Source organism: Electrona antarctica (assembly GCF_951216825.1).
Source record: "Electrona antarctica genome assembly, chromosome: 1".
NCBI lineage: Eukaryota > Metazoa > Chordata > Actinopteri > Myctophiformes > Myctophidae > Electrona > Electrona antarctica.
The window spans coordinates 41,935,330-41,953,427 of record NC_136806.1 but is presented as its reverse complement, the minus strand read 5'-3'; the positions used below and the strand labels follow the sequence as shown (position 1 = coordinate 41,953,427).

General features: G+C 40.7%; 2 protein-coding genes across 2 annotated transcripts; both read right to left on the bottom strand.

Moving 5' to 3' along the window:
* Positions 1–609: 609 nt before the first annotated feature.
* LOC306920360 (platelet-derived growth factor receptor-like protein) lies at positions 610–5,351 on the bottom strand (the record flags this gene model as incomplete). The annotated part of the gene is made up of 6 exons (XM_079497098.1): positions 610–844; positions 1,784–1,923; positions 2,410–2,703; positions 3,087–3,238; positions 4,883–5,025; positions 5,184–5,351. The coding sequence occupies 6 exons, from the start codon at positions 5,349–5,351 to the stop codon at positions 632–634; spliced, it is 1,110 nt and encodes a 369-aa protein (XP_079353224.1). The 3' UTR covers positions 610–631.
* A 2,438-nt stretch (positions 5,352–7,789) lies between these two features.
* LOC306920354 (cationic amino acid transporter 2) lies at positions 7,790–17,010 on the bottom strand (the record flags this gene model as incomplete). The annotated part of the gene is made up of 11 exons (XM_079497083.1): positions 7,790–7,941; positions 8,061–8,169; positions 9,167–9,333; positions 9,718–9,845; positions 10,269–10,371; positions 10,753–10,889; positions 11,908–12,130; positions 14,084–14,220; positions 14,431–14,587; positions 15,788–15,943; positions 16,641–17,010. 11 exons carry the CDS (start codon positions 17,008–17,010, stop codon positions 7,790–7,792), a joined length of 1,839 nt encoding a protein of 612 aa, XP_079353209.1.
* Between the last annotated feature and the right edge of the window lie 1,088 nt (positions 17,011–18,098).

Genomic DNA, 18,098 nt, shown 5'->3' with positions numbered 1-18,098 from the left:
ACCTTTCTCTGAAAGTACTGAGATCAAACATACGTTTTAGAGGGAGCCCCAAGACAGCTAGTAGCAAATTACAAACAGTTACAAACAGAAAACACAAATGAATTAAGACAACATTTTAATGAAAAATAAAAGTCTTCTCGGAGGGCAGATCTCCACCAGGCCTGGTTCATAGAACCAGAATCCACATAAATGTCAATGGCAATGTGTACACACACAGGGTACACAGTGATATGGATAAAACACAAAATAAACAAAGCAAGCATGTTTTGTATAAAATCATTTATTTATACAAGTTCAATACAAGTTTAATATGCACAACACATTGGGGCGGGGGACGCTCATCTATTCCAACACTTGCATTGTCATTGTTGATGCCTGGCTACAAAAGTAGGCCTAAAGGCTACCAGAACATTATGTAGGCCTATATGATTTAGACAACCGATTAAAAGTAAAATGGTCGAATGTCCAGTGCGTCTGGCCTACATTGTCTTTTTCATCAATGTCATGCCCCTCAACTGGCCTTCAAATAATGTACCCTGGTTTACAAACACTCTCTCTCTCTCTCTCTCTCTCTCTCTCTCTCTCTCTCTCTCTCTCTCTCTCTCTCTCTCTCTCTCTCTCCCTCTCCAGATCATGGTTTCTTTTTCTTAGGCTTGGATTTGGCTACCACTTTAACAGTGGCAGATACAGATTTTGACCCTTGAAGGTTCTGTGCAGTGCAAGTGTAGATTCCCTGGTCCACCTCCCTCACCCCATCCACGAGTAGAATAGACTGAGACTGTTGTCTGGCTGCACCCCCACCTACAGGCCACACATTGTCCTGCGTGTATGGAGGTCTGCCAATCTGCAATACAACAAACAGGTATACTCAGCATGAATATTAACCACTTACCACCCTATATATACTTTGTTGACTGTGGTCCCCCAGGAGTCTATCCTTGGTTTCCCCCCCTCCGTTTTCTTCTCTATAACCAAAAATAGCACCAAGTTGCCAGTGCAGCGCGTTGTGAGCTTGTAGATCTGATATCTTTGCTGGATGTTCACCTATTAGGCCTATACCCAGCCAGAATAGAGACCCTACAGTTAACAAGTAATTTAAAGGGGCATTCCACACATTTTCAACATTTTACTATGTAATTAATATACCTTAGAGCTGTTGTGAGTAAATAATAAAAAAGTCCCCCCCATTCTGTTTCCTAGAACTGGAGGTATGAAAAAAAATCATTAATATGGTGAATCACATCTTGATGATCAAGATGTGATTCACCATATTAATGATTTTTTTCATATTAATTACATAGTAAAATGTTGAAAATTAGTGGTATTCCCCTTTAACTAAACTCATCAACCAAGTTTGTGCTTACAAAAATTAAACTAGCATAAAAATAAACAAGTAAATCATTTGTGGCACACTTTCCAGAATCAATGTATTACAAGGTGTGCTTTATATAATAAATACAAATTTGTAATAAAGTAGATTCAGATTAAAATCCAATCAAAGCAAAAAAGGGATCTATAGGAGGGATCTAACAGAAATAGCAATATACTGTTAGTATGTGGTCCATATGTCTGCGATGCATCGATCCAATGCATCACAGACATATGGACCTTTAAATGCAGAGTTAATAGAAATCCTGACCACATTAGCAGTGAACCGTATGATTGGTCAAATGGATGTAATTTTATTCTCTGGCATGGTTATTGTTCACAGTTGCATCCAATAATAATACAAATGACTAGGACAAGTAGCAGAGTTGCAGAAGTCATGCTGGAAGTACAGTACCTGCTGTCCAGGGTAGTCCCAGGTTATGTCTACAACCACACCCTGCTCCCCTGTCACTGTGCAGCTGACCTGCAGGTTCTCTCCCTCAACCACTGAGGTGGATGACGCCTGTATCACAGGGGCAGGAACAGCCATGGGGTCTGGTGAAAACAACAGTTCAAATTATGCCAAAGCCTGAACACCTGAAATTAGGGCTGGTAATAGTATATATTATATCTACATCCTTTGGGATTTTGGATATCAGTGAATTGTGAATTTGTGATATGGCATAAATGTTGTCTTTTCCTATTTTTAATAGTGAGGTCACTTACCTGACTGTTCTAGCTGTTCTATTATATGCCTTTAACCACTTAGTTATTAGGCATTACTGATGATTTATCAAGTCAATATATTGTGAAAGCACATTTGGAGAAAAACACTGTGATATTTGATTTTCAAATTTAAATGAGGTAGCTGACCACATAATATGTCACCAAATAATCGCAATATCCCCGGTTCGGTTCCATCCAGTGACCTGTGTTGCATGTCTTTTACCCTCTCTCTGCCCCCAGTTTCCTGTCTTTCTATGCTATCTACAGTATACAAAGCAGAAACTGCCTAAAGTCAGTGAAAGTGTTATAACTCACAGTTGACATAGATGAGCATATACTTGGTGGAACTCTGTCTGAGGTTGCCCAGGCTGGCCACGCAGAACAAGGCCCCAGCATAGTGTGGGCGAGGCCGGTGGATCGTAATGCCCCTTTTGACGTTGAAGGTGATCTCTGCCCCGTCCACTGCCACCTCTTCTGGGGGAAACTCACGGTGAAGTGTCACCTTAGCATCCGGGGACGTCACCTGGCAGGGGAGCACCGTCGGCCAGTTGGTACGGAGTTGAATGACCTCATAGTAGTTGGATGATGGCACAAAAAGCTCCTGTGGGTCTAGGCAGCACAGGGCGTTACAATTAGTGATAAGATATGAGATATCCCTCCTCTTGGAACAGCACGTTTGAACTGCAATAAAGGTTATTCATCCCACGGGGTAGATGCATCCTGGGATGCAGGAGCCCATGTTTTTAATGCCCCCCCCTTTTTTTCCTAATTTATAATAATTTATAATAAAACCCCCCAACAATATAAATGATTCCAATCTTTAACTGTCAGTCTCAAAATGTCATATCTTTATTGCCCCAACCTTCTGCACAATCATAAAGTCCTAGAAAATTGTTTTTGTGTGCCCTCTCGTTAATGCAAGAACAATTATAAGAAAAAGTTGATGGCGTCTACATTGAATTCCCCCCTTCCCCCCTGTGCGTTCACCTCACCAGGAAAGAAAACGAAGACCTTGACAGCTTTGTTGTACTCCTTCCTGCACTCTGTGTCTTCACAGTACATAGGGTAACAGGTGTACTCTCCTGTGTCTGCTCCTGTACTGTTGAATAATGTCAGTGTTCCATACCTCTCATGTTGGACAGTTCTGTGGAACAGGACACCAGACAAGATGAATAAATAATTATTATTATTATTATACGGCAGGACTTGCTGCTGGCCATAATCATTCCAGGAAAACCCTTCAAAGACTATTCGTGATCATTTAAAATCCAATTCAATCATTTATTTCAGACCTATAGGGGGGAGCCATATCACAATGAAAACACAATAAAACAAGGGGAAAACAAATTACAGAAAAAGAAAACCTTCCACAATGTTCAGTTTTTAACACACAGACATGTGCGCCAATGGTTCCACAGTCTAGACGAGAACAGAATGGACAGAACTGCGTATAATGGTTGGTTTTAACAGCATTGTTGATGTCATTACTACTCATTAGTCAGTCTGACTAAGATGCCCCACACATAAATCTATACATACGATTACGTAGCACAGCAGAGCAGGTGGGTTCATTAACAGAGGTATATGATGCATGTCAGAAGGAAGGAAGTCCGCACACTGATTCTTAGCTCTGCATTAGCTCTACAAATTGAAGAACAAATCGTTCAGTAACAGGTTGTGTCTACATGTGTCTGCACATCTACATCACCCCGCCTTTATTTACCATTGCTGAGTGGGTGATAAGGACAGGGAGCTTGTGCTTATTCGCTCACATCTTCTAATACGACCAATCAGTGCTAGCTAAAGTGCCACCTTGTGCTGAACTTGAAAGGGAACTTAGCAGGTAACGCACATCGGCTGTTGGGTGCTGGGCTTCAGTTCACAAAGGGTAGAGCCCGCACACCAAATTAGGTACAAAAACGTCTTTATTTGTCTGACAATGTTTCGATCCTGTTTTGGATCTTCATCAGGTCATCCCACAGCAGGATTGAAACATTGTCAGCCAAATAAAGATGTTTTTGTACCTAATTGACCTATAGCTAAGCCCCTCCCCATACTGCTATGGTCCAATCACAGCTAAGCATAACATGGGTTAGACCCGAGTGGAATAGTAAGAGTGGCGACAGGCTTTGATCTCGCCGCAAAGCGGGTGCCTATGGGCTATAGTTCCAAACATTGGAACTATCCCATTGAGATAGAATGAGCACTTCCGCATTCCAGTATTACAATGGGAGTCAACGCTAGTGTCACCACTCTCTTACTAGATTACTCTGGGTTAGACAAACCTCTCCACCAATAGTTTTCCTATGTGATAAAACAGTGTTTTAAAAGAGAAATGCCATGCACATATTTTTCCAGTGCATATGGCAGGCCTTGTTGATGGATTTGGAAGAGATTTTGAAGGTCTGGTTCCAAAAATGAACCAGTATTTAATGTGTAAAATCCATGATATTTACATTGGAACGAATGAGCCCGGCTGGAAAGTGGGAGTGTAGAATTTGCATCAGAGGAAAAATGGGCTCAAAGAAGCAGAAATTCAGAGTAGAAAATAACTGTTGGTTGACAGAATGGCTTAGCAATTGTGAGGCAGGCCATGTTTTTAACCAGCTACCTTAGTACCTTCCACCAGCATTGCAGCAGGACTAATATTTTGCAGTTCTATTGAGAACAACAAATAAAATGCTAACTCATGTGCACAAGTTACTAACTTGAGCACTCAAGTAAAAAAAAAAATCTCTCTCAATGGCCACTCTGGGGCTCCGTATATGAACACTTTTGCTATACCTACTTTAGCCTCCCTTCATCGTCTTCCTCCAGGTATGGTGGAACGCTCCACTGGACTGGCTTGCCCTTGCACCTCAACTCCAGGGTGTCTCCTACCCGAACACTTAGGGTGTCACCCACCCTATGGAACTTCCCCTTGTTGAGCACCTGTATACCATGCATCAAACATGTGAATGTACATGTTTGGTATTGGTACCCTTCCAAATTTACAGTAATTGGCACATGTTTGCATAATCCTTTTCATGTTATTTATTTGTGATTAAATGTAGCGCTGCGGCTGAACTGAAAGGGAAACCATGTCGCACCTGTGTCAAGAAGGTTTGTCTCGTAGCTGCCGGTGTCACTTTGATCTTGGGTTTTGCTGTGACAGCCCCGGGCTGTCCTGGTTTGGGTGTAGTGGATTTGGGCTTTCTCCCTGGGGTGGGCTTAGGGTCTTGGGCATGTTGCTGACAATATCCTAGAGTTAAGTACATGCTATTTGGGTTAGAGAACAGTAATATGCTGTATTTTGCTTATAGAGTAGGCAATATATGGTTTAAAGTGCCCATCAGAAACTAGCAATAACCACCCAATGGTCTGACAAAGAAGAAGAAATCAAGGCAAGGGCACTGTATTATGTGTACTGCACAGTATGGTATATGCAAAGCTTATCATTGTGTACATTTGTCTATGAGATTGCAATGTCTGGAGTGAGCCTTGCTTAGCATTAGGCCAACAGAAAATGTGCCTACTGAACCCTTTGTATACCTCTAGGAATGCACAAAGTCAAAGTCAAACCACTAAACAAGGGAATCAAATCACTTACCTAATTCCAGGATTATAGCACAAAAGAACAGAGCACTCAATGCCAGCCTCCAATTTTTTACCCCAAATAATTTCACCAAAAGCATGACTGACATATGGATTTGTATAGCGGCCTATGGATTATTAGTTCATGTAGTTCAACACACTTCACTAGAACCCGCACTGGAGAAACAAGGAGGATGGAAGGAGAGAGAGAAGTACAAGGGAAAAAGAGGAGGAGGAACGCAAAGTTGGTAGTCAGCTGTTTCAAAGACTCACACAAAATTCCTCCTCCTAGTCCTGAGAGTGGCATTAGTACCCCAAATTCCTCCTGGCTGGCTCAATGGAGCCTTTCAACCATCTCTGGACCAATGACAGCCCAGGGATGGAGGCCCCTCCGTCTGGAATAGCACGGGCCTGTTTGTTTAGCTGCTGAAGTGGAAGTGCTCTCGCACCATGGCTCTCCAAAAACACCCCACGTAGTACCTGGAGGAGTACTGTGGTGTGCGGCTTTTACGAACCTTGGCAAGAACATTTGTCACCCATTAAAGCCAGTAAACAAATGTCCCTTTAATATAAGATAACAAATCGTGTGGATTTGATCCCATCCAAAGTATTAAAACAAAAAATGATAAGCTTCATACATTTCCGTGCTTACATATATCCATCTAGTCATATATGTTGAAACCTTATGTAGTGCATTTAGAGGATCACAACCAAGGTTGTAAAATATTATGAATGTCTTGAAACATTGATTGAGGTGGCTCTTTACTGTGTAAAGATAAGAGTTCATGAAGTTGGATCCTGTGGAAGACCATTAACCAACACCCACCATAATAATCAGCATCGTTACACTTTGATCCTTCTTAACAGGCAACGTAGTAATGTATTTATACAATTCTGAACAGAGTGGATGTTTGCTGAATTATAGTCCTGAATTATTAGTTTTCTTATATTACTACATCTGGTTCAGGAACTTTTGATGGAGCAACTTTTGCTCTTGATTCTTGAATGACTAGCTTTGGCTAAGCCATGCTTATGAACATGACCCACTGATCAGCTAAACCCATGAGAAAGGTTCTATTGTTCTCAGAGAATCCCTGGGAGGTAAAGCGGCATTCTGGGTCTTTATCCCAGGAATGAAACTGGTTAATACAATCAATGTGTTAATGGAAAAATTTGTACCAGATTGCATCTTATTGTTTTTAATTACCGTAAGATATACAGACATTTTTTACAAATGTAACATTTATCTACAAGTATTCTACAGTTTTCATAGTTACACAAGTTAAAACAATAAAACGTTAAAATATTATAATTTGGTAAATCACCTCACCATTCTACTGTAAATCGACATTCCATATACCTACATATGTTGAGTGGTGTACTTCAGAACAAAAATGAATTGTCATTTCATTTATAAAGCAAGATTTAAATAATATATTTTACATTTGTAAGTTGAAATGTAAACGTGTTGTCAAGCTGTAGTAAAATTATAATTACCCCCCCCCCCCTCCCCAAGTGGCAAGTGCTATTGTGTTATTTTTTTTAAATGCCATTCCCTAGTTCTTGACTTATATTAAATCACACTGTACAAATTAATGTAGGAGTTTAGTACAGTGCCTTAGAGATGATGTTGTTTTGTAGGACAACCCAGAAGTTACTCCCCAAGGCAGATTACCAATCAAACCTTTAGATAAATTACGAGAATTAGCTCTGTAGCAAACAGATATAAACGCATTTTTCTCAACAAGCTAATCTTTACAAATAAACACACTTTTGAAAGTGAAAATGCATCACATAATATATGTCACATACAGTATACAACATGATCCATACATATACAGTCTATTCAAGGACAACAGTGACATCTTCTCATTAAAGAAAACCTGGCAAAAATCATAAAATACAACCACAGACCGTATCACTGTGTAATACAGTAACATTGGGGAATAATACAAGGCGATAGGTAGACTCTGTCCATCATTATGTACATGTAATTCTGACACTGATGAAAACTGAACAAATTTGGCACCACGGACCAAATAGAACAGTACTGTGTGCAATTCCAGTAGCTGTAACATCTCAACCTATCTTTCTTTCTCTGTTCTTTTATCCACCAACAAGCCTAGAATTTCTCTTCTTTGATGACGTCCTTGTCCGATTTGGCACTGATAGTTTCGATATTGGCACTGATAGTTTCGATATTCACGTGGCTGGCCATGAGGCGCTTTCTCTGAACACTGTTGCGGATCCCATAGCCGAAATAGATGACGAACCCTACAGACCGACATAAGGATTCATTAAATTTCACCATGTAATAATATCAATGAACCTTCAAACCTGCTCAAGCAACGGCTCGTTCTCCCAGCCATTGTAAACTGACTGCATGATCTTACCGACAAGCATCCAGATAGCGTAACGTATCCATGTCTCTCCTCCTAACTGGACCATCAGGTACATGTTGATGAACACACTCAGTACTGGAAGTACAGGAAGAAATGGAACCTTGCATAGAAAAAAGGGACATATAGCTCTTGTAGTCAACAATCTCACAATCATCTGTGTATTGTATTGCATCTCTGTTAGGTGATAACACCCAAACCCCACCGCAAGACTAAACTCTTAGGGCATATTATATGTAGATTCCATTGGATGCTCCAATTATGTTAGTTAAAAGGACATTTCACTGCTGGAAGAAACTGCAGTATTTGTAGTAGATAACAGTAGCACAATTTGAAATTTGCACCCTATATGGCCAAATAATGAAGTCTGTGTGTTTGACTGGATTGCTGAATTCCTACAATGACCATAATGCTTTGATGCAATACCCCTCCTTGTGGAGAGGGGGGAGAGCGCATGGAGGTATGATTTGTAGTCCAGGAAGGAAGTGAGACCACATTTTCATAAAATATAACGCATATTACAAATGTGAAAACCTCCGGAAAGTGTTTCTTGTATCCTAAACATCATTACACCCACCATAAGAATGGACCAACGCGTTTCGGCTACAAGCCTTAGTCAGGGTCCCATGAGGGACCCATGGGACCCTGACGAAGGCTTGTAGCCGAAACGCGCTGGTCCATTTCTTAATGATCTTTGCCATGACATAAAATAAAGGCTTTTTCACTTGACTGGAACAGAGTGCCTTGGACCCCTTTTTTATCTTTTCATGTTTGAACCCTCGCCAACGAACAACCGTTTTCAGTTCACAACAAACAAAGGATCATGGCAGCGCTTCCTTCCTCTATTCAACATCATTAAAATAAGATCTGGTTGCAAAAGTGGTGAAGTGGCCCTTTAGCCTCATTTTCAGACCAACACACCCATGGGTGCGCAGAGGAGTGCAAAAACATTTGGTAATTATACAACGTGGGCATAAAAATAACAATTGCCTCAATTGGAAACTAGTGATGACACCTGAACACCCCTTTTAGTACCACTTTGCGATGTGTGCCAGCCAGGTGCAAGAAAGGGCCCATAGATTTACACTTTAAATACTTACCATGAAAGAGGCCCTGACTCCACTCTGTGGATGTCTCCAGATAAAGAAGACGATGGTGACCAATGTGAGCAATAAGACGGTGAGAAGTACAATGACCCATGGCTTCCCCTCGGACACAGCATCCAGGGCTTGGGTCAGGAGCACACAAAGGACAATGATAATAACAACTGCAAAGAAAGAGAGAGGGAGATCAGTGAAGGAACATTTGAATAAGCCCTAGACCAGTACTTTGAAAACCTTTTGTGTCAAAGGCACACCAAGGTTCAAATCAAAATCTCAAGACACACATGTATTCATATCCATGCAAAACAGACTCTATTACACGTGTTATCACTCTTATCGCTCTGTAAATGTTTATTCAAATCAAAATCTCAAGACACACATGTATTCATATCCATGCAAAACAGACTCTATTACACGTGTTATCACTCTTATCGCTCTGTAAATGTTTATTCTTAATTCAATAAAAAGTTGGTACACCGTTTGGGAAACACTGGCCTAGACTCAGAGATGAACAGCAACATGCTTGTGTTGTGTGTGTTGATACTTACTAGAAGATACAGTCAAGATTGTTACTGTTCTTGTGGTGACTGCAGTGGGTGCTGATGGAGGCTTCAGACAGTTGTTGTTTGATTCACCGATCTTCACTTCTTTCGTTTCATTTTCATCCGCTCGATACCTTGATGGCAAAGATTACAAATGTATTTTTAATACATTTATTTTGGTCTAGCAGACGACTGGAACTTATTTTGGTAGCACTTATTATTAAGCCCATGTTTATAATGCATTATATATAATGCATTATAATCTGCTTATAGACACTGTATAATCATAGTTATAACAACTCAAAAATCCTCCTAATGCAACAAGTATAAAGCCTTTTACTTGTATGGTCAATAAACGCATTGTAATCGGCACTGTATAATAACAAAAAACATCGCATAATGCATTGTAGTGTGAATAAGTAACTACAGTATAAGCGGTGATTGATTGCTTTAAGTAAATGATAAATAGAATTAGTAAAGAAAGTAAAGAAAGTAAAGAAAATTACTAATTACTATTACTAAATCTATGCTAGAACAATGAGATTTGCAGTACCTACCTCAGTATAAGAATGCACACCGCCACAAGAGTGTAAGCAAACAGAGTCCCAATGGACATCATATCCACCAGAGCTTTCAGGTCAAACACAAGGGCCATGATGGCTATAAGATACAAGGAATACAGATCATCATCATCATCATCATCATCATCATCATCATTATAACACCATACAACTATCTTGGTGGAACATTAGACGAAAATAGCAGATCTACAAGCTCACAACGCCTCGCTACTATTTTCGGCAAATACTTTGGTGTAGATGGAAAAAAAGAGCAGACCAAGTACAGAGTGAAAGTATTGACGATGTAAGTGGTTAAATTGTGGTTAAATGTCTGAAAATACATATTAATTACACACTATGACACAATTTCATACAATCTGTAGTGGGGGTTGCTTCATCTCTATCTCAGCTAAGGGATCTTTGGCTTGAAAAGCGTTGAAGACCCCTGCCCTAGCCAGTATAAAAACAAAAACTATTGTACCTGCCACAATCCCAGATGAAATAGTAGCTATAGCAGGACTCCCCTTGGCACTGACTCTGGTTAGTACTGTGAAAAGCAGGCCATCTCTTGCCATGGCAAACAGCACACGAGGCATAGGGAACATGGAACCCAGTAGACTGGAGGAATACACACAACCTTTTGTAAGATTTACCAAAATATATATATTTTAATGAATAAAAATGTATTTTAAGTTAACCAATCTGTATGGTAGAGTATTGTATGTTAATACAATACAACTAGCTGCACATCTGCAGTGCTTGGAGGTGGTCTTTCTACTCTTCCACTAAGACATTTAAGGTAGGACCTAGCCTTGCGTAGCAATACTAATATCACTGCGTGGATATTAGTCTCGTCCCTCTCAATGTTAGATTTGTTTTCGCAATGTCCCGCCCCATATTTGAATACTGGGCCCTGGTTGCATCCAGACGAATCTGGTTGGCCGTCACCATTTCGTCCGTGAAGTCCTCCCACAATTGAGAGGGGCCAGACTTAATCTGCCTGGGGCAATATGCATTGCAAAGGCAGATGAAGGCAGCTACGCAAGGAAAGGTACCAGTAGTGGAAGAGGTACACATTATGTACTTCTACAATACCACAATGTAGACTCTGTTACAAACAAAAGTCCGGTATTCAAAATGAACTTGAGTAAAAGTACAAAATGATTCGCATTAAAGTACTGAAAGTAAAAGTACTCATTATGAAGAATGTCCCAATTCACAAGTTTCTAAAATAGCTATTTTCAAATAGCCTAAGTATAATACATATAGGGCTGATGTTGTTGCAGCTTTAAAATAATGAACATAAGGAAAAGGGTTTCACTCAAGGGTAGCTTTCTTACTTTAGTTATTCTTATGATGACATAAAACATATTCATCCACCTGGCCTTCATCAGTGCGTGTCAGCTTTAAACTAATATAAATACAAATATTCAAATGCATTTGATTCTTTACATTTTTCTAAATCTTTAAATGCTTTTCCCTTCAGAAAAGTAAGCGAACAGACAGACAGACAAGACAGACAGGCTGACTGGCATAGAACACGGGCAAACAGAGACTGCAGGCTGGCAGACAGACCAGTGCGCTGCACTGCACAATGACAGCCAACAGCAATGCCGGCACCACCTCCATTTCTCACCTGGTAGAAAGCGCACAGAGTGATCCCACAGCCACTACGTATTTGGCTGGACCCCAACCGATGTACTCAAAGGCTACGGGCAGGGGGCTCTGCACATTCAGCTCGTAGTATGGCTGCATGAGGGTGAGGGAGGCTGACACAGCAAAATAGGCCACGAAGCAGATGAGCAGTGAGATTACGATGCCAATGGGAATCGACTTTTGTGGGTTCTTACACTCTTCACCTACAAAGACAAGACACAAAGATGATGTTGTACATTTCCTGTTTGATCAGAAAAGGGATGGATTGATTACAGTTCTGAGAGCAATTAGAGATTATGATTGCTTTTGTTTTTTGTATTGCATTTGTGTGATGCCAACAGGTTAATTTCGTTTAAAATAAAATCCATCCATCCATCCATCCATCCATCCATCCATCCATCCATTCATCCATCCAGCAATGTCCGACACGTACAGTATGCCAAGAAAGCAGCATAAATCTGATAGACAGTTCGGGTCAGAGATGAACACAAGCTTTTCTGTTCATGTGAAACTGTTACATATTCATCAATACACTGATTTAAGACCCGGTTTTATGATGCTTGCCAAAGTAAAGTTGAAGGAAAGTGGTGTGATGAGGTTACAGACCTACTTATACATTACAACTGGTCTGTTTCCTGGTCATTTCAACCTTAATTGAGGTCACGTTAAACAAGTCCCTAACAGAGCATGTGTCACGGGGATAGCCGTGACGCATCCCTGACTGCATTTCACAAAGTTTAATAGCCTCATATTAACCTTGAATGGTAGTGTATGTCAATACAATATACCTATAAGTACATCTGCAGCAGTGGCTGTAGTAGGACACTACACCATAAAACTTAAAGAAACCACCCTGTTTTTCCAGCACCGAAGTCTGACGTCAATATCGGTAGAAGGCGCTAAGTCCACAGGTTCATGTACATTTTATTTGCATTGTAATCCCCATAGGGGGATTTTAGATCGCCTCATATAAGAACTGTGTTTGAAAAATAAACAAATCATCCCGGCCGTTTCAGTTTTCACTCATATGGATATGAAGAATCAACTGACAAACTCTAATGTTACTGTTGAATTAGTTACATTTTTGCTAGAAACAGACTGTATGAAATATGACTGACTGACGGTCGTAAACGATACAGACACCTCCCCGACAATATCGCCTGTTTGTTTATTTTTGGACCACAATGCTTATATGAGACGATTTTAAGAACCCAATGTTATTCTCCATAGAAAAAACTTCCATGAACCAGGGGATGAGCGAGTGACGTCAGGACTTCAGCGCTCTATGGTTATGGTACATCACGATTGGGGTGTGGCCAGGTGTGACTAGCAGTGCAAGTAACATGTAGGTGTGTGTGTGTGACTGATTAATTATGATGAAATATTATTTTATATATTAATATATAGGGTAGGCTATATCCACACAGAACATGGATGTTATTGGGCATACCAACCTGTATGAATGAGCCTGTATCAATCAACTATATTAATAGTTTGATGGGAAATATTTGGAGACACATGTTTGTATTGTTTATTATCCGCCACACCCCCAGTGTGTAAAGACCTTTAGAGTGGAGTTATTTTTGTCAGGTGAAACCTGACTAATGAAAGCTGACGATGTAAGTGTCCTAGTCATCAATGAGTAGGAGAGTAGCGACACACTTTGATCTCGCCACAAAGCGGGTGCCTATGGGCTATAGTTCCAAACATTTCTCCTATGGCTGGAACTATCCCATTGAGATAGAATGAGCACTTCCGTATTTCCATTGTTACAATGGGAGTCAACACTAGTGTCGCCACTCTCTTACTATATTACTCTGGCCAATGGGAGCCACCTAAACGCCGTCTAAGCCAATGGGAGCCGCCTAAACGCCGCCAGCCAATCGCATAGTAGCGACCTAGTCATGATTGGCTGCCTCCTAAGCTATGACACGGGCACGGTGGAAGTTTGCAATGCCCAGACCACACTCTCAACCATAGACATAACGGTATATAAACACCCCAGTGGAGCGGAGTGCCTTAGTGATAACACCTCCTAATGTTATGAGCAAACTGGAGACCAGGAAAGATGCACAACAGAGACAGGGTTTGTTTCACCTGACAAATATGATTATGTAATATTTCTTGTTAATCCATGATCCCTGTGGTTCACATACCAGTTGTAGCAATGCAGTCAAACCCAACAAAAGCATAGAAACAGGTTGCAGCTCCTGCCACGGTTCCGTCAAAACCATAGGGGAAGAATCCACCGAGACCAAACTCACTTGATGTGGCATTGCTAATGGACTGGTTTCTGGACGGGAGAGAAATGTTAGTCGACATTTAAAGCTAAACTTAAACACATTCAACCTGGCATCCCTTTTTGGGTATGTCATTATACTATAGGTGAAAGTATTTGGCTGTAATAATCTCACATTGTGAGAAGAATAATGGACTTAAGTGGTTAAAGCTAAACTAAAAGCGAAACAATGATGTGAATGTATTGCTTTTAAACATGACTTACACCGTTGCGTTAAACACAGCCTCTTCAGTGATCTGCCAATTAGCGATGTCTCCCTTGATGAACCCAGAAATCACAACAAATACCAGCACCAGGATGTTGACGGCTGTGAAGATCTTGTTAATTGTTGTGGACTCCTTCACACCGAAGGCTAGCACACCTTTAGTAAAACAAAAAAAATCACACCCGTGTGAACTGAGTGGTGTAAGGTATTATATAGCCTGATCAGCTGTGGTCTGACGTAATGTCTGACGTAATGAAATCACACCCGTGTGAACTGAGTGACCATAGCAACCATGCTAATTTCTTTGGTACGAACAAACACGTGGACACGTGGACACGTAAACTAACAAAGCCAGTTGTTGGAGTGGTTTGCACCACTCAAAAGAAGAAAAGGAAAAACACTGCTGCTGATCTGGTGGTTGGTGGGGTGGGTGGAAGAGGGTGAGCAAGGTATCTGTATACATGTATGTATCTGCATATCTGTATCTGTATACTGTATATTTCTATGTATCTTGTTTTATGGGCCCCCCTTGAAAATGAGATGCTGCATCTCAAGGGGCTACCCCTTCAATCAAAATCTGAAATCTATCACCACAATGTCAACTAGTGATGTGCGGGTCAGAATTGACATCATCACTACCAGCCAGTTGTAGCTGTCACTGATATGGTGAAAATTGTAAATATCACAAACCCACATATCTGCATATATTTAGAACAGAGAAAATACTATGCTCATTTAGGTAAGGATATCGAAAGGCCTAACCGCACGCGGATGCCACGGGTGAGTCTTAAAAACACAATTCCCGCAGCCATTATTAATAGCGTATTGCCAAAGATTTATCGCGCGTAACACTTACACACACGAAAAACACACGAAAAACACACGAAAAACCCGACCACGAGTATCACAGCGCCTGCTATAGGCCGTTTGAAAACGCTTGTCTTCCCCAGAAACGGCACCTCAATGTTGTTTCTGAGATACAGGGCTTTAAATCCAGGGATTAGAATGGAAGTGGATGCGCGCATCTTCAAAATGGCCACTGTCCCACTTAATTGGTCTGTTGTGCTAACGAACGGTAGCTAACGATTTGATCGGATAAAAACATGGATTAAAGAATATGAACCCTGGAAAACGGAGATAGGGTACAAATTTATACGCTTTTGGCGTACTCCGTGTTAACCCGCGGCCACGTATGTCGGACTATTGGTACGTCGGACTAAAACAAATTAAATTAAAAGATAATTTTTCCGAACTGTTGGTTTATTCTTGGATGACAAGTTGACCCGCGCATCAAATATATCAATATTCATGTGAACCGACAGTAAAACTGTTTGACTACCAGTTATGTAACATTACCTGCTAATAGTATAATAAGACCAGCAGCAAAGAAGTCTGGGTAGGGTGCCAGGCCGGGTAGGCCCATGGCGAGATGCTTCCCAAAGAACTTGGCCATGACACCCCCTATCAGGTCATCGAAAGTGCCACTCCACGCCCGTGCCACACTGGAGGTCCCTGAGGAGATAAAGGGAGGACATAACAATAAAGCAATCAACCACAAGCGTGGGCATTTAATGGCAGCCATAAATAGAGTAAAACTGAGAATGTATGTATGTCAGATTACAAATGATGTACTTTTGGACATACAGTATGTCGTGATCGTTGTAACATGGATGCAGTGAAGTTAATGAGCTGTGTAACCACATACTAAGGTCCATTTGCTAAATGCTCCGTTGTGAACATGATTCATCATAAAATTGCTTTTACAACGGGTGAAAGGTTACAGGATATTATTAGAGTCTAGTGTTGATGGTTGATCATTTATGAGGCTTTAGGTTCATGGTGAGTCAAGCATGTTCTCTAAAGAAAAACTAAAAACGCAATTAAATCCGTAGCCTGCACTTTTTTTGTGTTATTGTTCATGAAAATAAAGTAGAATGACATTATTGTAACTATTAAACATAATACACCTTTTATTATTTCTTACACTATAAATATATATTTTTAAAGGACTGGGTGGCTCCGACTCAGTAAAGAGGCAATCATATACCTGAGCTATCAAAAAAGCACCTGTAGCTACAGACAGCCATTAATCATCATTCAAATTATATTTAACAGCACAAGGCCAGTTGTCCTGTTAAATATTGTTTGATTGATGATTAAGTGATTCTTTTACTCTCCTCAAATAAAGTGATCCCGTTATTAAACTTGCCTATGACGTAGGAGAGCAGCAGATTCCACCCGGTGATGAATGCCAGCAGCTCTCCAACGGTCACATAGCTGTAGAGGTAGGCCGAGCCCGTCTTAGGAACCCTGGACCCAAACTCTGCATAGCATAAACCAGCGAATATGGAGGCCACAGCGGCGATGAAGAACGAGACGATGATGCTGGGGCCAGAAGTCTCTCTCGCCACCTCTCCAGACAGGACGTACACCCCGGCACCCAGGGTGCTGCCCACACCCAGAGCCACCAGGTCCAGCGTGGTCAGGCATCGTTTGAACGTAGACTCCTCTCCCTCGGGCTCCAGGGGTTTCCTCCGAGTCAGGCTGAACAGGAATGACTTTAACATCCCACAAGGCATGACTCCTCTTCTCCCTCTGGGGGTAACCGGGGTGCTATGAGAAGTGGTCAAAAGAGGAAAATAAATTAAAGTGGAAGCTACAGGTGGGAGTGAGAGACTGAAAAAGAGAAGGAACGGTCGGGTGTGAATGCCAAGAAAAGAGTGGGTGGGGAGGGTGGGGAGTGGGGGGGGAAAGAGAAGGAGGACGGATCACTGAATGTGTCAGTGAATAATTGTCAGACCATCCGCACACTCAAAGATCTTGTTTTGTTCAAACACAACATTCATTTATTGATTGATTTACTTTACTTCTTAGATAAAGCAGCCTTTCGTCAAACATGATGATGTTTAAATTATCTGCAATTATCCAGGGCAATCACTATATAGTATACTGTGTACTGTATATACCATATAACATTAACTGTATATAACTAATCAATTCATCAGCCATCTGGCTTTATTAGAGTTAAATCAAGGATAAAGATTTATAAATGAGATTTGCTTACCTTCCGAATTATCCCCTACTAAAGACGTGTGCTAGATCCAATTTATAGAGATTGTTACTCCACTAATTCACATTAGACTTTTATATGTACTTTCTGTTATCATCTCTCTGATATGATAGTGCTGATGTCTGTTCTTTTTCACACAGCACCTACATAACGCCCTACTTCACTCCCTGCTCACTTACACTAAGTGAGATTAAAACCCACTAATTCCACTATTGCTTTTTTTTAGTATTCAATTATGACACATTAACAGATACTACATTTGTATAGCATTTTGTCAAATACTAAGTAGCCTATAAGTGCTAACCTCCTCAGACTTGAAATGTTCTAAGAGCTGCGTTCAGGTGTAGAGGCATTCTGTCTCATTCAATGTGACAATGTAACTTAAATGCAGTTCTGCTGTCTTTGGTCAGGTGTCCTTGAAAATGCATGAGGTGGGACATTTGAACCTGAAACAGAAAACGACAAAAAAAACATAAAACATCTAATTATGATGAATAGGTGTTCCCTTTTGTGTGTTTTATATCCTGTGATCATTTGCAGTTGGTAGTAATTCTACCTTTTATATGTCTAGCTATTATTATTATTACATTTGTTTTG